Below are 26989 nucleotides of genomic sequence, written 5' to 3'. Positions count from 1 at the left end.
CCTGGCAAAAGATTAGTCTATCATGACCTGATAGTTTAGCTCTGAAAGCATACAAAAACAGTTACATACTTTGCATCAGATTCTGAAAATGAACTACTAAAAACATGCACTGACCTCTTCAAAGTCCTCACTGCTTTCATGTCCTGATTCATCTAGGCACTGGTAGGGTTTTGGCTGTATGCAGAACTGTGTTCTTAGTGCAAATCTCAAATAAATACTATTTCCAGTATTAGCAGTAGGGCAGAGTCCACTTAGTGTGATCATCTGTATACACAGATTTGAAGATTTCTCTTTCTTTTTTCTTTTAATAAAGAATTGAAGATTGCTTGCCACATCCAAGACTGCTGTATTTTGGGCTTGGGCAACACATCTAATCTTCCAGACAGCAACTACTTTTTGCTGTAACCAGTAGTGACCTTAAGTGGCATACACAAATTTGTTTGCAAAGCATGTTCCTTTATCAGAAGTTCCCAGATTTATTTGAGGATATCCACTGTGCCACCTAGACCTCATTTTAGGTTTTGTTGTGTATCCCATTAAAAAAAAAATTGGTGGTCCCATTCTTAAAGTATATAATAAAAGACATTTATGCATGTACTTAGTATTCCATTTAAATAATCATGCAGATAATTCCTCTCATAAAATTACTTTATCAACAAGGCATTTGGTCTGATAATATAATTCTAACCTTCCATAGAAGAGCTTCTATTTCTACCCAATAATCATGAATAGGGAAATGAATCAGATTCTTAAAACCCAAAGGATTTAAATGCCATTAGTACTTCAACAATCACCAATAAATTCAGGAAATAGCAAAAGTAAAGCAGTAACTGCAAACGCAGATTTTACAATTTTCTTCAAAATCATAGCAGAGATGTGAATGTCCTGTGCAAATCATTCTTTTAAATGTCTTGCTGGTTGCTGATTACTGCCACAACCTTATCATGATTCAACATTACTTTATTTGTATCAGTCATTTACAGTAAGAGGACAGACAGGATTATTTATCCCATTTGTTGTTTTGGCAAGGTGTTTTCACAATGTATCCCCAAACCTGATGGTGTGGAGTAACTCACTTGTCTAACAGATCACATTTAACAACCATAAGGATAACTAAGCACTACCTTTAACAACTGTGTTCTAATATGCATACTTGCTCAGGTACCATAGATACATGGTTGTTCCTTTATTATTCAGTGCGTTGCTCATGTTGAAATCCTGAGTTCCACCAGGAGTATTGATGGGCAACAGAACAACTGGCCTTCCCTTCAGGTCCCTCTGATTTTTCATCACAGGAGTTGTATGAATGGTAGATTCCCAACACCACAGCAAAAATGATTATCGCAGCCGCTACAAGCCATACCACATTCCAGTGTTTACACAGTTTGGGGTACAGTATATGTAAGTAATTAATGATGACTTCAAGTCTGCTGTAAAATTAAAAGAAAACTGTTATATATTAATCATAAGCAAATTTATTATCTTAAGCTTTTCAATTTGAGAAGTTTCATAGATGTATGGTGCACCATCTTTCTTCCAAATACAAATACCCTGTCAAAGAAGAATCAGACTTAAGTTCCTTTAAGAGGAGCTGTACACTCAGAAATGGGTGATATTTGCAAGAAGGTTCCAGACTCTAAACTTGACTTCTATTTCTCCCACCTTTCAACTGGCAAATCTCATAGCTTGATAGGATGTAAGATTCTGCACTGTTCATAGCTTGCTCAACTAAACTAAACATTAGAACATGTTGTAAATATTCCTTCCAAAGAGTTTCATGACTAGCGAGATGGCTGCCCTTCTGAACACAGCTGAAATCTCAAATTAAGAGGTGTTTATAACCACAATGGTTATGGAATGGAAATTAAGTCTTCTGGATCAGGTAGGGATTCCTACCTTAGCTTGCGATCGGACATATTGCTTGCTTTGGCCAGCATCCAATTCCTCTCTACTGCAGAAGTCTGTTTGCTTTTAAAATGCAGGAAGTTGCAGGTATATTGAATTGGGTGGTAGAACCACTGAGAAGACTCAATAATTAACTCTAAGAAAAGTTGAAAATTTCAGAAAAGTTTTCCAGTTAGGCATTAAATGCTTCAGGTAAGACAATAAGCAGAGGATTTGAAAGTCCCCAGTATAGATGAAGAGCACTGGGTACAGGTGAATGCAATAAAACACACCACTCTGCTGAAAGGCAGGAACTCCAGCACAGTGTTGTTCTGCTGCATCTACACACCTTCCAGAGACAGCAGGCACCTGCCTGTCCAAGTCAGAGCAAGTCGAACATAGCTGAAGACCTTGTCTTAATCTGCATTGACCTTGTAGATGTACTGAAAGACTCACCTGTGAAGACCCTTTGGGAATTACATATGACACAAATATGGGCATCAGATTCCTGAATTACAACTTTCATGAGACAATGCATGCCTACTGAGAGATACATTCTGGCATCTAAAGAACTTTTGTGGAATATTTTTAACCTCAAATCAAAGCCAAACCCCATTGAGATGGGGCTGGTGTCAACATGCAATCTTAATTGAAATATCAAAATAAAAAGTTTTACATTTTGCAACTATGTTATCTTGGAATATGCCTTTCTGTGAAAATACTGTTATTTCAAATATGCTTCCCTAGACTGGAAGAAAACATGTCAAGATAATAGTATACAACACTTGGTTGGGTGCCACATTTAGAAAAAAGTGGCTCCTCTTGTATGGACATATTACACCACTGTCTCACCTGCTTTTCAGGTTTTTCATCTCATCTTCATTTTCACTTTCTTCATGTTCATCATGACTTTCTTTTGGTATCTCTTCGTCTTCTTCCTTCAGTTCCTGAAGTTCTTTGGTTTTCTTCAAGCCTTCCTGATAGCTTTAACACAGAAAACAATTTTCTTAGTCTAGCACGCTGTATAAGCCTGTTCGTATGTAATGAAAAATTATCTTTATGCTTTGTTATATGCAATAAAACACAAGTAAGAGTGTTGCAGCACTCAGACAAGAATAAAAACTAGCTAAAGACCGTAAGTTTGGCGCACAGACAGCCACACTTCCTTAATAGAGGATTGTATTAGCTCTGTTACCAAATTTATAATTTCCAAAAAGAGTTTATAGTCAGCAGAGCACAACTTTTGTCTGTTGTAAAGGAATTGGTAAATATTTCTCTATTGTTTTTTCAATCATTTTGAACACCCCCTAGGTATTTTATTTTCCTGGAGAATAAATGCAAGTCAATGGTAAAGATAAATAGCTTGTTAGATTCTGCAGGAGGGGTTCAAAATTTGTGTCTCACTCTTCACATAATACAAAGTTCTTTGCTTGACATCCAGAAACAGATCCCAAAGCTGTTAATTGCCCCAACACATGCTTTGTAAAGCACTGTGACAAACATGAGTTTACTGCAAAATTTGATACCTACTCTTGACTCATTTCCATGTACACTTTTCAGAATAAACGTTTTAGAAAGTTGTTTTGGATTATCCTATCATGAAGCTGAACACTACTGACATAAGAACACCCACTCAACTCAGAAGCTATGATATGACTGATCCCTCGCAGTTTGGCTAACATTAATAGAGAATGAAAGCAAGCAGCTACGATGCAAATACAATGACTGAAGCTCACTCACATTGTTTTTCCCACATTGCTTCAATTATGACCGTCCTCTAGGAGCTCATATCAATTGTGTCACTCATTTTGCATTTAAAGTTACATTGTGAAACATATGTCCTCATCTGGTAGCACATATTTAGAGATTGACTTCACATAAAATATTCCCACCCTTTGTTATATGCTTCCTCTTCTATCTTGGCTTTAGTTTCAGGATTGATTTCTTCCAACCCACTCTGTGTCAGCACAGAAGTAGACGTTTCACAGTCAGGCTCTCCACTAGTCTTACCACTGCCAAGACAGAAGAAACAGACAAACAGAAAATGCCAGTGAAATGTATTGTATTTGGAGTATACTACTGAACAAGAACAATTGCACACCATTTTGTGACTCCTGATTTTTATTCCTTAATGTACATCAGAGAAATAAAATGTCATTCAAAAGAAAAAAAATTAAACGCCAAGCAAAACTTTAGTTTCAAAATGTTGTAATTTAAGAACAGTATTTAATATGTTTCTAAGGTATTAAAACCTGCATTTTGTTTCTTCTTCCTTAAAAAAGAAAAGAGCATTTGTTTCCTGGCTTATCCATGGCATTTATTTGCTATACTTTAATAGATTTCCCTCAACTTTCTAAAAATCATCTTAGAAATTGTAGACCACTAGATCTGAGGAAGATAATAGAAATAATACCAGATATTAATTTAACAAAACATTTTTCTTATCTGCCTTTTAGGTACTCCTCTCTGCTGACTTTACACACTGAACTGATGCACTGGTTAAAAAAATACAAACACATACATAGCTTTTGTCACTAAAACTTCTCTTAAGTAAAGGTTTTGAGCATTTAGCCTAGAGATAAGCCATTATATGTTGCTCTCTTTCTGCAGTGCTCACCTGTCCTTATTTAAGTCTGGGACAAAGAGTTTAAGTGATTCAGACACGACTTAGCAAATCTAACAAAGTCAAGGTTTAAGCTCAACAGTGGATCTCATTTCAACTTCTAGAATCTAACCGTTTTTGTAGGCTTTATTTTACTGACACTAAAATCAATGGAAGAATAATTCATCCTGATTGACACCATCTATGGGCAATGGATTTTCTCTCAGGAATTCATATTAACAGTAGACATTATTTTCACTTGGACTTTAAACACATCATGACTATAAACTTGAAGTGCTTAAATATACAAAACTCTGCTGAACTATGTAACTTTACGCTACTATATAGGAGCTGTCCCATGCATACATACTTATGCTCAAACTTGAATTTCAAGTTCTACTTCTGTTACTTGATAACATGATTTGTTTTCTTAAGATCCAGTAAGAAATATTGATAATGGTTTTATGTGTGTCCCCCTCCTCCCCCCCGCAATTTCTGTAGCATTTCAAAAGATGGTCTAAACCTTGCAGAGTTCTGTTGAATTGTAACAACTAGTGCTATTGTTCACAGTTTTTGTTTTCCCAATTGTTGCATATTTTCATTCTTGCTAAAGCACAGAGGTAAAACAAAGACATACAATAAATTTTGTCCTGCCTCAGCACTAACTTAAATTAGGTGAAAATCAATATTCTGTACTGATCCGAGATCTACATATTTTAAAGCTTTTAAACTGCATGTTTAAAGCATCCTAACAAACTTTAATTTAAATTAGTCTTTCAGATCTTTTATTGCAATATTGTAAACAGTCTAAATGACCAAAGTAGTAGTAACAACAACAAGAACAAAAATCAATGTGATGTTTGAGTAAGTTTTACTTCTGAAACATCAGCAATTTCCTTAGAATGTGCAACATTTCCTGAAAGAGATAAGTATTTGGAAAGGTACATGACATTTTATTTTTGCTTTCTAGGCTGATTATACATATGAATAAAGTATATAAACACATGGGTTTGCAAATGCAACAGTACTTGTATCAATGGTAACTGTTTATAAAGACCTTGTAGAACAGCTTGAGTATGACTTCTGTTCTTATGCTAGTCTCACATATTTTCATATTGCCCATCTTTGTATTCTATTACTGCAGAAGCTTTACATGTCACAAATTTATATAAAATTAAATTACATTTATACATTAATTTCAACTGGAAGAACTTAACAGTTCTTTCTAGAAATGTGTAGATGCACATGCTTTCCAGCAGAGCAATTCTTTGCTTTCCTTGTCCATGTAACTATTACTTTGCTCCAAAAGTAGTACTATTTAAAGCCATGGAATGACTTATCAAACTATTACGGAAAATGTATAACAGCAGCACACATTAATCCAGCCAGGACATCTACACTAAAGGTAAGTAATACAGAGTCAAAGGGCAAACGTTTTAATGAAAAATATTTTTGCAATTTATAGGCACTAGAAAAATATAGATATTGAGGTATTTGCTGAATTTACCAGGTTACCAGGCTGAAAAAAAATCTCCTCTTTCGTATCTCTGTTTTTTAATTTCAAAATGCAGACTTCTCTGGCTGTTATAAGTAAAATCTCAGGTTGTTAAAACTAAAATCTCAAACCTAATGCTTTAATTTAGCTGAATGTTCGATTTTTTACTAAAAGAAGAATTACTACTCAATAATTGTTTTGACATCCGTAAAATTTTGATGACCTACTATTATGATAAATTATACTTTTTAATTTACTATACTTGTATTTATCCATGTAAATTTACAAACCTACATGACACTGGATATCATAGTATTTCAAAATATGATTCTTACCACCTGGCCACATGTTGAAAAGGCAAAGGCAGAACACAACCTTCTCTTACTGGGATAGTCAAGTTAAGGTATATTCGTACCCAGGGTTGCTCATGGCCAACTTTAGATACAGCATTAATTTGTTGCAGGGAATATATTAAAAAAAAAAGCCACATGAACTGTATGTAATACTCCCAGTTTTATCAAGTTCTGATGGCAGGCCTACTCAAATGTGTAAATGTATAATCTTCTGCTGCAGGTTTACTTGATGAGTTCTCATGATCATAGCAGGTTCAATTTAGTTCTGAGATACTGCTTATAAACTCTTTGAACATGAAAAGAACAATACGACCACGACATAGTAAAATGCAGTTACCAGACTGTGAATCAACCTAAGCCAATATCATATCATTGATTTCAGTACCTTATGCCTTCGTATAACTTCTGTTAGGAAAGGCAGAAGTTATATAATTTTCATTTCATACTAGGATTTAATAGGTGAGATGACCTAGAGAAAACTCACTTTTCTAGAAGTGCTGGCAGAACAGGAGTAGATGTTAGATTGCTCCTTCCATTACTAGGCGATTCAGACTGTAAGTGAAAAACAGCAATAAATGTTACATCCATGAATTAGTTTCAAATGAGTCTTCAGTAGAATGACAAAGTCAACATGGTCCGTAGGTTTTCTTCTCACACCCATGAGCAAGGTGTCTTTAATATGGATCTTCCAAATTACTCCCACTAACCACAGTAAACAATAGCCTTGCACACCAAGAAGAATTTTCGGCAGCATCCCCTTCTACCCTGCTTCTTTTTTCCAGTAGAAGTCTTTCTTCTTCATCTATTGATCACTGAACAGTAAAATTACCCTATTGCTTCTCTCCGTATTACCCTAGGAACATTAATTTGTTAGCTAAATTTTCAATGGAAAATGTTAAACAAAAATAAATTATAATAAATCAAGGTAAACAAACACTCTTGGTTCCTGAAACAGTTGACTCCAGGTACATAATAACTAAATAGCACAGATTGTTTTCTTAAAACTAAAAATGGATTTAGTTTCTCAGCAACACCCCTCATTTAAATACCCTTACTTTTTAACATAAAACTGCATAATTTTCAGGTTATGTGCCATCTTAGCTCATCTCTGAACAGTTGATATGCCTTGCAATTTTCTTCCAAAGCATTCCTATAGATTTATTAGGCTCAGATTAGATTCTCATTTAATTTATTCAAAATTTATAAACAAAAAGTCAAGGTAAAGGCTGATAGCTCCACTAATCCCAGATTATCACAGAACTTCTAAATTTGTACCACATACATTTCTGTATGTTAATTACATGCTTTTCTGTTTAGTGGACTACTTTGGCAAGGAAGAGAAGCAGTCCAATCATCTTCTATGGATTCTAGCTAAAACTTCTCTCCTACAGTGAACAACTATTTTTACTACTTTTTTCCTACAGATTAAAAGGCAAATTGCCTCAACTAATGTCTAAATGCCTCTGAATCAACAGCTAGCCCTGTTCAGCTCTGTGCCCAAAGTGATCATTTATGGAGGTAGATTCTGAAGGCATATGTCCCTTACACAACAGGAATTGCCTTTGTCCATCCTCTTTGCTAGGATGGAATCAAAATAAATTAAACTAATGAAAGGGCTTATATTTTTTAGTAATGATGGCTTGGCCCTATGCAAAAGTGGTTTAGACAAAAAGTACTATCTTTAAACTGTGCGTTTTACTTACCAGGGGTGGCATTGAAGTTACAGGTGAAGCTGCTGACGACTGACCAGGAATGTTTAAGGAGTTAAATTTAGGAACAACTGCAACACTGACTCTCCTCCGAGGCATATTCTGTGACAAACAACATTTTTTTTTCTATCATACAACAAGATAAGCTGAAGAACAATTCTACAAGTTAATAGGTATGGCAGAGATGTAGGTTAATGTCCCTTAGGGGAAAGAAGAGTTGGGAGCAAAATTAAGATAAATGGCTGTTCGGCCTGTGCTTTTTCCCAGAACTTTTTCTAGTACTGTCTGGTATGGCAAGTGCTTAGAGTGAAATGATGTGTTGTACAGGAATGCTACACCATTCCCTCCACACTGAAAGCCCAATAGCATAAGTCAGAGAACAGATATGTTCTGAGCTGTTATTGTCATTTCTTATTAGAGGCTATCATCTTTGGTTTAACCAGATGTATAATGATACTGGGAAAAGTGCCAGTGTAACACTGACTGGAAAATAACAAAGTTACACGTGAAACTCTTCTCTTGCTATATACTCATTTTGATATACTGCACCCACTATGATATATTATTTCCAAACCTACAAATTATAACTTACAGAAACAATAACATCCATTCCCTCCACAAAAGAACAGAGCCTTCTCCCCAACCCTTGAGTTCTTAGATATCTATCTAGCATCATGCAACATTGCTTACATTTTCCAAAGACCATGTAAATTCTTTATATGATAAACACATGCTAGCGTTACACAATATGTTCTAGTTCAAGTATAGATCATGTAAGTTTTTGCTGTCATGAGGTAAGTAGCCAAATACTTCATCCTATAATACACACCTAGTGAAATCTATGCTTCCCACTGAGTGAAAAATCCAAGCACATGCAGCATTTAACAGCTTCATCTTAGTGCATATCTAAACACTTCTAAGATTCTGCTCTAGATAACTTCACAGGAAAGGAGTTAAACACAGATTGACTAAATATGTAGGAGTCACCTACTCCATGATCCTGGTTCTAGACAAAACCAACTATATCTATTCATTATCGACAAAGCTTTATTTAATGTGCTTCTGATAAACTATACTGGAGAGTCTGCAGCCATATTAGGCAGCCCATTCTAGTATTTTGAGGTTCCCCCTTCCCCTCTGTTTATTATTATTATTTGTACTTGTCCTTGTTAAATTTCATCTTTTTTTGGGACCTCTGTTTCAACTCACTTGCTTCTTATGCTGAAATCCAGTCTTGCCCCCGGCATGCCCTGTGCTCTAATTCTTTCTATTCAGCACTCAGAAGTGGCAGGAATAAACTAAACCTAAAGAACTACGACCCAAGCAAATAAAAATATGAAAAGAAATAGCAGACTTAATATAATGCTTCTGACTACCAAATTTCATTGGTTACATTGGGACTTGGCTCTCTCAAATCACTGGTTGTTTTAGGAAGTTTTGTGATAACTTCATCTCCAACACTTGGAAGTTTTGCAGAAATGGAACCCTGGCCATGTTAAGGTTATTAATTGGTCAAGCCAAAACAATCTGAGATAATCTTTCATTCTGAATGCTCTGTCAAATAAAACAAGATATTCTGATGCTACCTGAAAAATGATCCCCACTTAAAAATAACTGTTTATATCTAAGGTACTCTGAACATGGTATAATACTTCATATGACGAAAATGATGAGATCACTGAATCCCTACTCATCTAGTCAAAGTTTTGATCCAATGTTCAGCTTTCTCACTGAGGAACTAGAATAAAGCACAGGACATAAGCCATTTTCTGGAGCACAGGTATGCGGCCTGCAATACAATTATTCTTTAATAAATAGGTCCCTTTATTATTTATAGCTGCACAGAAAGCATTATCATTACTGCATAGGGTCATTCTTAATCATGTATCCAAAATTACAAAGCATTTGCACTAAATTACATGAACAATACTGAGAGTTTACCAGCACTATGTTTTGAACACAGCCTAAAAACCAATATATGTAGACAAAGAAATTTCACTACATAAAATGTTCGCTTCATTTTCTTTATATTGTAGAAATACCTTTCCAACAGTAAGAGACATGGATCTAGATGAACGAGGTACTCCATCTTCTGCATAAAAACAGTAAAGAACAGTCAGACTATATGACTATCTATAAATAATATTAATAGAGCCCTTGCTTGTATTTTGAACTCAGATATGGTATATCCATATAAGGTCTGCATATTTATCTGTCATACAGTTCTGGTCTCAGTTACACCTGCAGAAGAAATAATTGCAAAAAATTGAACCATTGTACTGAGATCAGGCAAAAGCCCACTATTTGCCTCCGTATACAAGTTTTTGCAAAAGAAAATACTCATATTTCAGTTTCCAGCAAACTAGGAAAGAAAAAATTGCAAAAGAAAAAAATAATTTTTTAATAATGAAATTTTGCCACCATCTGGCATCTAAGAGGTAGTTGCAAGCTATTCGTATGTGCAAGAGGCCAATGAAAATATCATTGGATCTCTTGCACGTATTTGGTAAGTGGTAGTGATTTTAAATTACTGTACTATAGAATTAAGTATGGCTTATATGAAATATTTTAGCTGTTCTACCTGTAACTTTTGGAAATTTACTCCCGTAGATCAGAACTTTGTGAACAGGTTTCACAACACTTCACTTTTTATCATTAATAGCACCTCTCTATATAGAGGCGAGACAAACCCTTAATTTTTTTTTTTTTAATTTTTTTTTTTTTACCAGATGCACCATAGCTTCTGCTAGAATTCTGATTGGCAAGTTTCTTGAACTCCATTAGTTCAGCATGATCCTTTTCGTATGTTCTTTTCAGATTTTCCACATACTGCATCATTACTTCCGTTGCCTTTGACATACGCTTCTCCTAAGGAAGAAAAGAGGGAAATACTCAGGTAACCTCTGCACCTCTCAAACAAATCATATGCTCCCTCTCAGGGCTAAATCTGGAATAGTTGTTCTGAAAGAAATATTTATACCTCCATGATGGAAAATTCTGAAGCTAATTAGAACGCAAATGCATATGCATTCATATACATCCACAGAATATCATCATTTATTTTGTCAGATTTACACAGTCTGCCTGTGTTATTAGTTATGTGGTATATGAACATTCGTCTTCAAACCTTCAGAGGTCTCAGTCACTGCCATCAATCTAATCACTTTAATGCCCTGAGGCAACAGTGTTGAATCTGGGAGGGTACTGCTGTGTTCTCATTCATACTTGCTCTGTTATTACACCCTATAGTTGTCTGACTAAGCTATTGCCAAAGGCAGCTTACTGAACTAGATGAGCTTTTTGACTCAGAAAAGTTTTCTCATTCATGCTGCATTGATTTTAAATACATTTCTTGTGATGCAGCTATAGTTCTGAATAATATATATGCTCCTATTGTACAGATGTTGAATAGCTTCGTGACTAATCTGAATTCTATTTCCAGACTGAAATAGTGTTTTATCTAACACTACAATAAACGTCTTTAATCTGTCAAAATGACAAATAAAATTCAAAGGGCTAATATAACCTCCAGCTATGTCTGAACAAGGGAAAGAGTGAACATGTGTAGCCAGGATATGCGTTAGACACCAGGATGTTCTTACCTGGCGAATGGCTCCAACCATCTCAGCACGACTAGATAGTCTAGCAGCTAAACGCCGCAGAACAGCAATATCCTCCAATAGCTTCTGGTAAGCTTCTCTGTGTTCATAGTGATTCCATAAGTGAGCTGAAGACTGAAGTGAAAATAAGTAAGCTTTGTTGTCATGTCTTGCGCCTGAAACTTTTAGTTCAGATGAAGCAGCCTGAGCCACAGAAGTGGGGCAGACATGTCTAGGCAGAACTACACATGGACAAGTTAGCCCCAGAGGAGTATCATCACTACCACCAGAGATAACCTGGCAAGTGCAGCAGTTCTGTTTCAGAATGGTGCTTCACTTCAAGGCACACCTTTCAAGGAGTTAAAAAGGGCTAAGCACATCTGCAATGGTTTTCCTCTTGAAATTAATGATGAATCATGCCTAGCTACCTATGAACTTTACAAATGCCAAGCTTATTTGGAACTAGTACTTACGAATGATTACCAAAACACAAAGAACATTTTAATTCGCTGGGCACAAGGTGTTAAGGCAGCCATTTATGTTCTTTCAATTCCATGGTACTTCACTTATTTGGAAAATAAGACATTATAGTCTCAAGAATTCCAAATGTAAAAGAGTAATCAAAACCAATATGGCCTGTAAATCAAATGGCAATTGCATTCTCAACTATTTTTCATCAATCAATACACACATTTATGCACTGGATCAATATTGTCACTTTGATAGCTCAGACTAATACTGAAAAGCACTGAAGCATATAAATTCCTTGGGATTAGTTACCAAAAGCAAGAGTAAATTTACATGTTTTATTAGCCCTAGTGAACACCTTTTCACTGAATGAGTTTTCTGTTCACAGAAAAGTTTGATACGAGAAAGCCCAATACAATTTAGTTCAGACTTACAGGAAGACTTTGTGATGCTGGATGATTACTATGTTCTTAAAGTGCATTTTCAGGATGCACTTTTGGCATTGAGGTTCTCTTAAGTAATTAATCACTGTGTTGCTGTTCACACAATCCTCCCTCTGACCAGCTGCATTGTGCCCTAGTTCTCTGCAACCCCTCACTTGTATTACTGCAAGAGTAAGTCACCACATTGAAATGATCTGTGTGAAAAGAATAACCTCTCCTCCTCCTCTTTTCCCCCACTTCAAAAGGAGTCACGTGCAGCAACTTTTTGGGCAATTTGAGAAATTGCATTTGTACTGCAAAACTTTGACGAATTTGGCGCAATGACAACAACTACAACAACAAAATTTTCTTAAACTTATTTATCACTGAATCTAGTGTGATAACAAATTGCAGCTTAAATTTGACTGCAAGACCTGAGAAAGCATAAGGGAATCTCTTTCAGAAAAACATGCAAAATTTCAGATTTTCAAGTTTTTCTTGGCAACTGTAACTTGCTTATTTTCTCATACAAATCTGAAATTCATATAAATCGTCTCTCTCTTGAAGTTGGGTTTTTGAATAAAACATCAAATATCACAACATTGATGAAAAAACATATATAGACTGGTAAAACTGTCATTGAACCATATAACATGTGTAATGGTGGCCCACTGGCAGAAAATACTCTCTCTAGTGTAGAGTGGTAGGCAGCTCACAGTAAGGAGCTTGTGCAGCAGAAAATGAAGTTTTGGGGCTGAATTTACAACAGATATAAGCAAGCATAGCTACACATATTTCAAATGGGCACGCACTTTCATGTACGCTACAGTTCAGAAAAAGAATTACTGTTGTTTTCTTACCGTAATGGCTGCTTTAAAGTTTTCCAGTTCCTTCTCAGCATTCTCTTCAGTAAGATTTCTCTCTCTCTCTGCTTGGTTAATTCTAGATTCCAAGGTATAACTATCATTTCTAAAGGCCAAGGAAAGTTGTACAAATACATTCTGTTTGGATTTAAAAAGGCATTTTTACATAAGTGTCACAGTAATGTAATTTCCTGTGAAAACTTACAAATAAGGTATGTTTAACAGACTTTGGTGCTTAAGTAAGTATTGAAACAGAAAATTTAAAATATTTAATTAGATTGTGTCCAAAAATGACTTCTTTTTACTTCCTCTAAAATATGAATAAATGTGTTGCTGCCTTTCTTCCTGAATGCTCTAGTGATCTCCCAGAAAAACAGACATACAATGAAGGAAGTATCCTATCAGAAGTATCAGAATCACAATGGATCTGTTTTCTAGCTGGACTTCCTCCAAGGGTCCCCAAGGTTTTTAAACAGATAGTCCGTGCAGAGGAAGTCCAGGGATGAGCTCACCATTAGCATTGTTTTACTTAAGGGACAAACACCTACCACTGAAGCCAACAAAAGATTATGCACTAACATTTTTATTCTCTTGCACCCTGCTTTTAAAGATTGTTTCTTTCTTTAACAGATGCATTATTTCTTAGGATAAAGATGCACAAGGCACCAACAGTTCCATTAGACTGGAACTAAATAAAGATCTTTTTCTTGACTGGTATGTGGAAAAAAAAAGAAGAAACAAAGCCAGCAAGCTAAAGAGCAACCTATAAAAAAAAATTATTGGCTTGAACTGAAAAAGTAAAAATTGTGTAAACTGACTGCAAGATATACAAAACCTGCTCCAAAGCTCCTATGGGCCAATACAAAATACATTTAACTCATTTAGTTTCTGGTCTCATTTAATCTCAAATTTTTTACTACTTTAAGTATATTATAATAATTTCCAAAACGAACGTGTATTGTATTAAGAAGAATGAAAAAACAAGTGTTTTGCTTATTCCTACTCTAAGTCTTTTCACAGTTTGTATTGCCTGGGACAATTTCCCATATTTCATAAAATTGTTATTTTGATTGAGCTCAGTATGTGGTTTTTTTCTGAGAAACATTAAAAAAAAAATCCCATTTCCCGGTTCTAATAAGCACCCTTAGACTTAGAGAAACCACTTAAAATTAAGCCATATGTCTAAAATAATAAATTTAAGAACATGCTTACCTCAACTTCTTTTTCAGTAAGTGGAGGGGAGCTAGAAATAAAAGCCAAAAATTCACGTTTTGATTAGTTTTGTCTCTAAAAACAAAGCAAAGAACAAAAAAGAACAACAAAAGACATCCTCCCCTTAAATATTTTATGAGTTTTTTTGGTTACACCAGTATTTAATTAATTCAGTTGTACTTGTGATGGCTAAACGCCCTGTGTGTGTTTTGTTTTTTTGGTTTTGTGTTTGGTTTTTTTAAAGCAACAGCATGGTATTACCTGAGTATTGGCAAAAACATACCAAAGTTTCTGGCAACTGCAAATACTGCACTACATTGTGATAAATTGTGAGTGCAAGAGCAAGACAGAAGTTACCCTTTTGGAGTTGCGGGTGACTTAGTATACTGTACTTCGGATTATTATCTTTACCTGTTTTCCTTCTGTTAACAGTTGAAACCTCATGATGATGATCCAGGTAATCAGAGATGGGCAGAACTCAAAATCCAGCTCACGGTGTACTGAACTATCCTGGTTTGGCTGCTAGCTTTGTTAGAAGTTAGCTAACAATGATTTTTACCATAATTATGACACTGACAAAAGTCTATGTTTGAATTTAAGGAGTTTTCCACCACAAGAATGATTACTGACTATACAAAAACTAGAAAAAGTTATCAAAATGCAGTCTCATAGAATACTATAAAAGAAATGAGATAGACAACATTATATTGCAAGATCTATCTCACTTAAAGGCTGTCATCCCATGTGTTTAAATTTACAGGTTCTTATTCCCTGTAATTGTTCCAAAACATCAGAGAGCTATTCAGTTTTATGCAAGTGAATAGATAGGAGAAGCATCTGAAAGAAATGAAGAGAGCTCTATATACAAGTTCTAGTGGATGCCAGTGATAGGAGTTGTGGTTAACGTACCTATCATGACTGTGCAGACATGATACTTTCAGAAAATTCAAATATTATTGTAATATTCATTGCACCATTAATCCCAAATACAGAATTCAATACTTCTGGCATCAATGACTGGCAGATTTTTCTTGCTGGGTAGAATAATATTGATACTTGAGCAGTGACTAGAAGAAGGGAGGCCAGTATGTCCCTTGTGTTGGAAAACCATTTTGTGCATAAAGTATTAGTAGTCATATTACTTATTGTTATTCTAGAAGGAAGACCACTAGAAGGAGTAGTCCTTCTAGACGGAAGTTCAAGCATCTGTATGTGTTATAGAACACAGCACAGAATGATAAAATTCATGTCTGTCTTTTGGTTGGGAACCTTCTGAGAAATTTATAGTAAGAATGAAAAGTTATGTGTGCTTTTATTATAGATTAAGCCAGATGATTAAAGAACATTACCTGAAAAACAGAAGACCTGTCTATTATCTGATCTTCAAAGCCAGTTCAGTATTTACCTATTTTGTACCAAGCTATGAAATTTCGTTTCTTTTCAGTATTAGATTACAATCAAGCAATAGTATCTTAGAACTTCTTCACAACATGCATTCATTTATATAAAATGTTGTATATAACAGTTCCTTCACAACAAATGTTAAATATTTATTTAATCTGCACAGAGAACACTTACTGACTGCTTCAAATGACTGAAGGCCTCTGGTATTTACAGTATAAAAACACATGGGTGAATTTAGGAATAGTTGTGGCCAAACCTTTTTGGAATTGTTTTAATTCTGATAAGCATTTTTTTGTTACGGTTTTATTTTTCTCAAAGAAAAGGATTATGCAGAAATACAGAAGCTTAGCTTTATTCTAATGCAATACAAAATAAAATATGCTCAGTCTCTGAAGTTATCAGTGGTGCAAGGTATGCAAGGCATGTGGTGACAAATGCTTCATTTGATCTTTCTTCCCTATATTTCTTGGGTCAGAGCAAAATATTTTCTGAAGTTATGGACTTTTGTATCATTTTAAACATAAACCTCCTGCCCCAAAAGGAAAAGTCCACTTAAATTCTGTCAAGAAAATGTTACGTTTGGATAGCAGTAGACTCAAATCAGAATGAAAATTGGTGTTTCTAAGGTCTAGACAAACACCTGGCAGGTATGGTCTATTATGTCTCCACCTCAGAAGAGTATGAGCCAGAGGATTTCCTTGCTATATTTACATTGCATTATGCAACAATAGCTCTAGTTTCAAATAATCTCTGGTATGGTGCTATCATACACATCTACAACATGCAGGCATACTGTTTCAGATTGCATAAAAGGCAAAGGAGAAACTCCTGAGCCATGGCAGGTGTTAAGCAATCTGTTAAGAAGTGCCTCCTTGCACAGCCCAAGATCAGGGAATTTGTGAGCAAGTCCTTCAACTATGTTTGCAAAATAAACTCCATTTCCCTTAAAAATCGTCACCTGCAGAAAAACTGCAGAATTCTTACATGCCCAAATTTTACTACTGGAAAGCATTATCTGGCCTGATTATTTTTCTGGGTGAAAGAAATACTAACATTTTCAACATGAATTTATATATGCAGCAGCAATCCTGAAAACCAGGAGTGGACAGATCGGTAGAAAAATCTGTATAAAAATGTACTTGTAGCATGTCAGTTAGGTTTCAGACTTTTTATGTAGAACTTACAAACTGATTTTAAAAGCTGGCCAGTTACCGGGAGTTGATGCAGTCCCCAAAATTTTTCCAGAAAATCTGTGTTGCACATTTTAAGATGCAGCAATTTGTCTACTTATATGGAACCCCTATGAATGGAACTCCAGGGTGTTCACTGGAAACCATTAGTGTGCCTTCCCCCGGATGATGTCTTTGTACTTCTAATGAGCTTTTACCTTCCCGGAAGTGATTTGTGCACTCGTAGTTTTCGCAGCAATACATCAGGAATGCTGGGCATGACATCAGAGCTATTCTTTGTCTCTTCCTCTTCAGTGGGAGAGGGGAGAGGTGAAGGGCCTAAAGACATTTTCAGATAAAAAACTTCTATGTTATTTGAAAAGTCATGCATTAACTGTTAATAGTCAGCATTTCGGAGCCAAAGAGGATCTTTCAGCCTATCTGTGTCCTTTTTAAAGTCAATGAAGATTTCACCCCAACTATACTGGGAACAAAAATGAACAAGAAAAGGTCCATCCCTTCGTGCAGAACATTACTTTCTTAATTGCATATGGTGATACATCACTCATCTCTCCTTTACTGCTAAAGTAAAGACCCCATGTCTTCCTTTTGAGCAGTAGCAACAAAAGTAATCAGTACAGTTGTCATCCTTTATGTAGAAAGACTGAAGTGATATGCACTCTGACAGTCTCTAACACACTGAAAAATAACTATTAGCATTCTTCCTAGAATTCAAACTGAACCCAAATTCATTACTAGAACATCTACCCTAACATTTTGCATTTGTGCTTTACCAGTACAGTTACATAATTTCTGGAATGTTTTAGCTTAGATTTTGTAATAGAGTACTGATACTTTCTAAGGCTTTAAAGCCACCTGCTAAGATGAAGTCCAGTATAATGTACTATACTGCAAACTTTGTGCACCATTTATGGTGATGAACCTACAACATGTACTTGTTTGCACTGCATGTTCATTGAAACAGGACATAAAGGTTATAATTGCATTCTCTACTTCTGTCACTTTCATAAGGACCGAGAGATGGCTTAAACTTTTTTTTAAAAATCATCTTACTTAAGTTTTTAATTCTAATTTTATTTAATTTCATATATAATTCCCTTATCTCCTTCTATCTTGCCAGAATTTAATGAAGGACTCTCCTATAGGAAAGTTAGGTTCCCCAGTCTGAGTCTCAGACTTGGGAAGGTATCTTCACACAGCTCTCCTGTTCATTTGGCATAACAGTAAGATTCTTAGACTTGCAAAACAAATAGTGTGAAAAAGCTGCAATTTTGTAAATGTGGAAAGCATTAACATGAAAGACGGAAGAGAATAGGATATTCTTTCTAGCTACATTTTAGTTCTGTGCATTTCTTTTATATTTAAAAATTTCAGTATTTACTTAAGAGCAGTCATATGTGTCCCCATAAAAAGCCAGGCTGATATCTCCAGATCTAACATATCCCACTTATCTAAACTTCTGTATATGCAAAGTTGTGTTTACTAAGATGATGAGAATAACTTGGCATTGAGAGCAAAACATGATGGAGCCAGTATATTTGATTCATAACAGTAATAATAAAGTAGCTAGCTATTTCCTATTGTTTAAGCAAAATTAATACTCCAGTTAAAAAGCAGAAGGTGGCTCTTATGACAATGTAAGGAAGTAAGTCTCCCTAACAAATGAACTAAGGATTTGACCCCTCACTTGTTTTCCCCACTGAGGACAAGGAGTTGACCCTTAATGTTCTGGGTATCATTTAGGTAAGTTAGTAGACTTTAAAAAGCTCATGATGCTCATGAGATCTTGTTTGAAAACCTGGATAAAATAATGCTTAGCTTTTCATAATGTTTTCCTCAAAAGTTTCAAATCTGCCAAAATTACATTAACATGCCGGTAAACTGGTAAATTTTACACTTTCAAACAGAGCCTGCTAAATAATTTCTGGGAAATCATATATTAACAGAGTGACAGGAATAATATTACCATATCTAAGAATCCAAAGATTTAATCACTAAATACAGAAAGAGGACAAGAAGTCTCTCAAAATCTCATTTCGTTCAGACTGAAGATGAGTCTGTTTCCAGAGATAGCATGAAATGTAGTATCTTAGGATCTCCCTGTGTAACAGAGACTTTGAAGCATTATGAAACAGTCCCAAAGCAAACCTATGAATTAGCAAAATGAAGAGTATTAGGAAAAAGTGGAAATCGTCTTTGGATCAAATCTTTGACAATCAGTTTCAGCTCCTTTCATATTATCCATCTCTTTTTCAGTTAATGTGGCCTTAAAAACATTCTGAACAAGTTCTGACTTAACTACTGCCAAACAAATATACAGTTTTGGTTTAAATATTTTCAATTGATTGCTCAGCACTACTGCTACTTAGTTCTTCCAGTTGTTGAATTGTTCTCAGGATTAGATCTGTGCTCTTTATTTCTATTCTGAATCTTTTTAGATGCACCCTACAGGCATCAAGTCTCATTTGCTTGTGTTAGATTGGAAAAAACATTTGGTGCCAAATTTCTATTTCCTCATTTATGTAGAGTTTTAAGCCTTTTCATTGTTAAAAAGCATACAAATTGAGCTAACCCCTCCCCGCCTCCCCCCCCCAATTATTGTAAGGCATATTTTTCCAATCATTCAGTCACATTTATGTCTCTCTTCTGGCCTTACTCCTCCTTATCCACATTGATGTAGAGCTGTGGACCAGAACTGAACATGTCGTTCCAATATATGCCACAAATACTAAAATAATAAAGCAGTCCATCTCTTATTTATACTTTCAAGGATCAAATTCACCCTTATGGCCATAATATCTTGCAGAGGTCACATCCATTCAATCTATCACTGCTAAAACTTTTTTTCAGGAAGTCACTGAAACTTGAGACAGTTCTCCTTCTATTAAGTACGAGCTAGACTCTGTCCCAGGTATGCACCTTCTAATTTGGTTGTAATAATACTTACAGTAGTATTTCTTTGCTCAGATCATCAAGAAATTCAGGTATTTCAATTATTGGTCTCTCTTATTCATTATTTACTACCTTCCTCCATGATTGCTTCATTAAAACTACTACTGCAGTTGTGGAAAGATTTTTTTTTCCCTCCATATTAGTCAATTATAAAAATCAGTTTATAACAAACAAACACTGCTTCCAGCTTTTATGATACTGCACCTTTTTCCTGTTCAGCTGCTTCGCTAAGATCAGGAAGTTTAAGTCCAACTAAATTTTGATTTCTCATCAAAATATGCTCCTGTTAAGAAAAACAGTAACATTTCTAAGTAACTTAACTAGAAATCTCAATTTAAATATCCCTGCCACATGAACACTAAATATAACATAATAAACATAATGAAGATATTTATATTAAGTTATAGTTAGATGCTACATTGCATGGATACATGTACATTCACACACACACACTTTTAAGTAGTACATATTTCAAATTTCATACCTGTGTTATTTAGAAAAATTCCTGGTCAGGCAGAGATTTACAATATGTGCCACTTACTCAAGTAGAAAAATTAAGTTTTGGTAAATGAAAGCAAAAAAAGAAAATTTTGGTTATAGCCGTAGTAATAAGTAAGTATTCCAGAAAGGACAGAAAATTCAGAAAAATCACACTGAAGCTTGGTATGCTACAGCTGCAAGTTAATACTTCACTGTTATACTTCACTCTGCCCCTACTCCTTACAGGTAGGGAAAAATGTACTCTTAAGGATTAAACCTTGTTATCTTATTTCTTCTTCTATCATATCCTCATTTTCTACTTAACAGCTTCAAGGACTTTCAAAATTATATGGCTCAAGTGTCTCTATAACCAAGACTTCAGTACATATATGCTAAGAAGATGTGTATTATATAAACAGGAAAAGATGAATACCTAAGCTGCCATTGTCAAGCAATACAATGGGAATGAAATAACCAAAGTGCAGAATTTGAGGTCCTCACCTGTCAGCCCTGTGTTCATCTTAAAATATTAAACTACTGGAGGTCAAACAAGCTGTTTATTCTTTACTAAGAATGCTAAGGAAAGTAACTACTATTTTTTTTTTCCTTTTCTTTCAAAGGTAATTTTTGCTATACACTCATAGTAGTTGCTTTATGAGGGTGGTTTATTATTTCATGATATTTCTATTTTTTTCAATACACTGGTTAATTCTTAGGGTTTAATTCTTAATTTTTACCAATCATTTAGACAATTATTTAACAACAGATTAGTTTTTAGACAATTATTTAACAACAGATTAGTTTATAAATTTCATAGTTCAAGTCTATCCTTCAAGAAGCTGACATATTTGCACCCTATTAGAATTAGGAACTGTAAGTCCAGCCTCTACCTGCTCTTCCTTTCAGAGACACCCAGTTTTAAAACTCCTGACACTTTGAGACATTTTCAATAAGCAAAAAAATCACACCAAAACAATTTCCTGTCCCCAGAGATCTTGCAAATGTAATGTTATTGCAAAGGCTAGTATTCTTTAATGACAGGACTACTGCCCTTAGAAGGGAGAATACCAACCAAAACAGGACTCAAAAACACTCATCTGAACAAAGTAAAAGTGATTTTTAAATCCAAAGAAAGTTTACAAGTAGTCTATGACATGCAGAGGCTTGTAAGTCCTCAAACAAGAGTTAAAGATTTCTGTTTATCTGTAGGTCTCAGCCCACTCATACCGAAATCAGTTAATTAGCCTGTGGATCTGAGGACAATTCCTAAGGAGCAGAAAAAGCACAGCACTGGGAAGTGAAGGAAGTAAAAGAGCATAAGTGACCCTTTTAAAGAGAATGTTGTTACATCCTGAGGAAGGAAAGATTCTTCAGATCTAAAATTCTCTTTAGAAATCAAAATACATCATTTTAGTCCCAAGTACATTTTACAAATTACATGATTGTTAATCAACTGCTTCCTGTTTATATGTCATGTAAATGATGCAAAAATGAGATATATTGTCTTTTAGACTACCTTTCTGTCACAATGAAAGCAATTAGTGCTTTCTTGACACCAGTATTACAATTTTATTCTGGGGGACAAAAACCTGCATTTGCAAGACCATATTCACATGCATATGTTCATGTTGAAGAGACCGAAGTGCAGTTGATACATATTTGAAGAGAACTAAGTAACAGAGTAATTCCATGGAATTTAGTTACAGGTTACAATTTACTAAAGTTGCAAAGGAAAAATACAATGCAATTCTGTATTGATTTTGTTGAAACTGTTTCCCATTATATTACTGTATGTTTCTTGCAATGATAAAAATAATGCTAAGCAAGTTCAAAGTTTAGTAAGAAACGAAAATAACTTTAAAACAGGATACAGCTGATGACTAGGACTCACCTCCCTGAGCTTCGTCAATTTCTGCATTCGAACCGGTTGAACTTGGATTTGAAGGTCTTTGAATGCTTTTAGTTGATTGCTGGATTTATTACCAACAACAAAGCTTTTATCTTCCTCAGATGGTAATTTTAAAGGTGTTTTATCTTTCTGTCCAGGCTCTAAGCTATCCCATGATACAGCCCGTAGTAGAGGAGGACGCAGTCCACACAGTTTAAATTCTGGTTTACATGAAACTTTATGGTCCCTCATTTCTGCAACGGGAATTTTTAGCTTTGAGTCTATATTTCCTGGTCCTGGCAGATAGGTTCTTAAAGGAACATCATTTTCTTTTGCTTTCTTGAGGAATGATTTTCCAAGTTCATTTTCACAAACACTCATGTAAGTGTTAAGAGACATTCTGCCACCATCACCACCTGAAGGGGAGCATTTAGGCAAAGTATCCATATGTTTACGTGGATCAAAGTTTTCTTTTTGTTCCAAGAGCTTCTCTTTGGAGTTTTCAAAACCAGCAGAACGAGGAACCAACCTTCCCTGAGAAATCTTTCTTTGATCATTCTGCCTTCGATCAATTAATCCTTTTGCAGCATTCTGAAAGTAGAGGGACACATAAAGCAGAGCAACAAATGCAGATTTCTCTTTCCCCTGCCCAAGGACAGGTTTTTATTATAAAAAGCCATTTCCTTTTCAGTGACATTTGCTTTTAAATATGCGCTGTTGATGAGAGAAATAATTTTGAAAAGGCACTTGAAAGAACACTGAATTGGGAATCTCTGAACTTTTGAGGTAACCTCCTCCCATTCCAGAGTCCGTTATAGCAATCCTCACATAGCAAAGTTTCTCATCATCTTAATGGAAGATTTGTCTGAGTACACGCCTTTAACCCTGTATCTTATAGCACTGTTACTTTCCTTTGATTGTTTTCTGTTAGTCCCTCACTTCCCAAGGGAAAAAAAAAATATGTGCTTGTATACTATGTTAAAGCACATATTGTAATTCCTCTCTTCTTACTCTGTGTGCAGTATCATAGATTGTAATTTGGCTGCAATCTCTACAGGAGAACTGGCGAAAGAATGTTTGCCTATACCTTGAATACTTTGGTACAGAATCTGTATTTTGTCTAAGGGCACCTGTGTCAGCAATTTAACGCAACCAACATATAATCTAACTGTGCAATCTGCCTTAGATATGTTGCTACTCCTCCTCTTCTTTCTAGTTACTGCTCCAAAATTCTGCTGTCATACTGGTTTTTGTAAGTATTGCCTAATCCATTCACAGCAGAATCTCTTTAAAAGGCCCTCTGATATTACCTAAATGAAATTAGGAAGCATTCATGTAAATGGCTCCAGCAATAGTTGTGTTGGAGCAGTAACATCCCATTAGCGGTGCGGAACATGAGGCATTGAAAACTCTTCCACAGAGCCAAAGGTGTCTGGAAGAGGATATCTGCCTAAAACACCAGCATATACCAAAATGGCTATAGATATTTTTTACTTTACTTATAAAGGTATTCACTATATTGATTTTAATTAAGATAGAGCAGGGCACATGATAGGATGTAAAGGCTACCTGTAAGCCCATTGTCCTCTACTACATTTGGAGGTGCTTCACAATCTCTCAGAGCAGTATCATTTTTCTTTTCACTCAGTGAACAGTCTTTTAGCCTTTTTAGTCACATAAGTCAGTCATATGTGTGCTGAGACAAACAGGCAGATTTTGTTCAACGCTTAAGGTAAAACACTTACTTCTGCAGTTTGCCTGTCATCCTCTTTCACAGTTCTGTTATTCTAGCAAAAAAGGAAGAAAAAAGTTGCCTTACAAGGTTATCTTTCACATCTATACTGCGAATGTTAGATGTAGATATTAATGGATGAAATTTGAATCTCTCAACTGTTACACTGCTTGTCACATTTATGAAGTAATTTTAGGGACTAGTTTTTTCCATAGATTATGATTATATTGGATCTTTTTCCATTTTCCAGACTTAGCAGCTCTGTATGATCCTTCAGCACTTGTTACCTCATGGACTTCTGTCTTCAGAGTAAACATTTATTAGTCCCTCACTCTGCAGATAAACCATATCAATAATCCAATCTTGGTATATAAAATGGTATTCAAAACATCCCATTTTCCTCAGAGACCAGCAGGACAGCATAGTGTAATATAGTACTGTAATAACTAGGCTACTGTGAAGACTACTCAGCTCTTTCTTACCTGCCCTGGAGATACTGACTCAACACTACTGGTTGTGCATGCATCAGACCCTAGAAAGATACACAGATGATTAGGGCATATCCTGACATTGTGCTCAAAATTCTTCCTACTACAGCATTAGCAAACACATACACGCACAGTTCCATATAACATATTAAGTACGAAATTTAAATGTGGAAAATACTATTTAAAAAGGGGAAAAAATATCTAAAATATAGTAACTGAAAGATCATTATAGCTTCTCAAAACTCCATTACTGAAAAGAATGAAAAAATAGACCATGTAACCTAGCAGCACCACAGGAATAAAAATATAACAAAAGATATGTAAGTAAAAATATATATTGTGGATATTCATGAGCTTTGTCATATTCAGGAGGAGATGCCTGAATCTACAGATATGACTTCTCAAGAAATATTAGGAAATAAATTTTTGGTGAGCTTTTGTAAGTTAACGTTTGAGCCTGCATAGATCATTTTACCTGATGGAACTGGAAGAGTGAGAGAGTTGCTCCGAGATGCTACTGGTGAAACTTTAGGACTAAGTGTTGGGGAAACTGTATCATTAAAACAAAGACAAAAACAAAAAAGAAGGTAATTTTACTTTCTAGGATTGTAGCTTCTGAGTTTTCAAATTCAGATAAGATTAAAACATGAATCTCAGTCAGTCACGTGTTTGTCCAGAATGTGACAAGTCATTTAATTGCCAAGTTGTACTTGGTTTTATCTCGTACACCTGCCATAACCTAATAAGGATTACGTGTATCAACAGCATTGTATTCTCCTCAGTTTTCTGATACTGTAAGCACAGAAACAAGAGAAGGATTCACAAGGAATTTAGGGGAAAAAAAAGAAAACTTCATTTTAAAAAGTATAGTTGTTTTTACCCCTCCAGAAAGTGTCAAGCCAATTTTTAAGAGAGAACTTTGTTTTGAATGGGCATTTGAAAGCTAAATGAAAGTCCTACTTCATGATAAAATGGCATTTTGCCCTAGTTTTCAAACACTTCATATGAGGGGAAATAATAATTTCAATTGACATTCGAGAACAAGACATTTTATTCTGCTGTTTCTAAAGAAGGATCTGGTCCATTTAGCTTTGTTTATGACTATGTTCAGAATAAAAGCCTGTGTAATTATGTCTGGTGGGAATGTTTTTTCAGCAGTATGAATCTTGCCATTAAAATTTCATTTTATGTATGATAGGCACTTTAGGAAGAAAATCTTCACAAACAGATATTTGTGACCATTTTTAAAAATTCCAACAGAAATACTTCATGCTTTCATGTAACAGTGTTTGCAGTGTGTCATTCAGGCACTTAAAAACTTCACACCATCTTCAACTGTTACATCTGAATATAGAGATTGGTCATTTCTGTCTTATACGGAATTGTGAGGAGGGGCAGAGGTAGTCTGACCTTCAAATTGAAGTGTATACATACAGCAGCAGTGTATGCATGATAGTAGATGCTTGTTTGTGCCTTTGCAGATCTTTGAAGTAGAATATAAAATCATGTTTTCGGAATCTGCACCTACCTGTGGGTGACTCCGGAAGGCTGCTTCTTGACTTTCTGCCTCTGCGCAGTAGAAACCTCTCGCTCACTTTCTTCGCTTCTTCTAGTAATTCAAGGTTCTTCTTTTTGTCTTCCTCTGATATTTTAACATCTGGTAGCTGATCATTTACCAGATCAATCACGTGACCGCTGTTGTCTGAGTAGAAAACATCAGAATTAGAGCTGTACTTCATATTTCCAGATATGTTGTGACATTTCAGAGTAACAAAGGAATTGCAAGTCCCATTAGAACATCCAGTGGTTAAAGAAGGCATTGTTAGAGATCGCTTTTCCTCATGCCCACTTATGTCGATGTGTTAGATGTGTGACCCAGGAGAATGCATGGACCACAAATTGAGCACCACTGCCTTACACTTAGGTCTTTAGACTAATGCATCATTTTCTAAACAATTTGTATTTAATTGTAGGAAGACCCCATTAATCCCTGGCTTCCAAATTGGTTGAAAATACTAAACTTTGAGCATGAATTTGTACCATTCTCCAGGCTATGATTAAGCAAAGAATGTAGCCTATTGTTGGAAAGGCCTTTTCTGTGTGAGTTGTTATGGCTTCTATACGCACGTAGGCTTGTATGGAGAAACAGTTACCTAAAAACAACAGGCCAAAGAAAGGAAACGTATATGCTGACAAGGTAGTATGTGCAAGTTTTTCATGGGTTGATAAACTCTACAGACTAGTAAGC

The 26989-nt window shown here is 35.3% G+C and overlaps 1 protein-coding gene across 1 annotated transcript; it reads right to left on the bottom strand.

Moving 5' to 3' along the window:
* Positions 1-1189: 1189 nt before the first annotated feature.
* MRVI1 (murine retrovirus integration site 1 homolog) lies at positions 1190-26480 on the bottom strand. The gene is made up of 17 exons (XM_010293444.1): positions 26270-26480; positions 25217-25291; positions 24736-24785; positions 24267-24308; positions 22525-23112; positions 20358-20436; positions 17399-17519; positions 14608-14638; positions 13393-13533; positions 11646-11777; positions 10770-10911; positions 10086-10135; positions 8038-8145; positions 6819-6886; positions 3777-3896; positions 2737-2868; positions 1190-1430 (listed from the first exon to the last, which is right to left on the bottom strand). Exons 1-17 carry the CDS (start codon positions 26478-26480, stop codon positions 1190-1192), a joined length of 2331 nt encoding a protein of 776 aa, XP_010291746.1.
* Between the last annotated feature and the right edge of the window lie 509 nt (positions 26481-26989).

This window comes from Phaethon lepturus, unplaced genomic scaffold (assembly GCF_000687285.1).
Source record: "Phaethon lepturus isolate BGI_N335 unplaced genomic scaffold, ASM68728v1 scaffold10628, whole genome shotgun sequence".
NCBI lineage: Eukaryota > Metazoa > Chordata > Aves > Phaethontiformes > Phaethontidae > Phaethon > Phaethon lepturus.
This window is presented reverse-complemented; position numbering and strand designations above follow the sequence as displayed.

Excerpts from the sequence above, each read along its gene's own strand:
- MRVI1 (XM_010293444.1), bottom strand. The coding sequence starts at position 26,480 with ATGAAGTACAGCTCTAATTCTGATGTTTTCTACTCAGACAACAGCGGT. Across the intron at positions 10,136-10,769 it reads CAGAAGCTATGGTGCATCTG|AAGATGGAGTACCTCGTTCA; the intron begins GTAAAAAAAAAA and ends GTTTTTATGCAG. Across the intron at positions 3,897-6,818 it reads CTGCCAGCACTTCTAGAAAA|TGGTAAGACTAGTGGAGAGC; the intron begins GTGAGTTTTCTC and ends CTGTCTTGGCAG.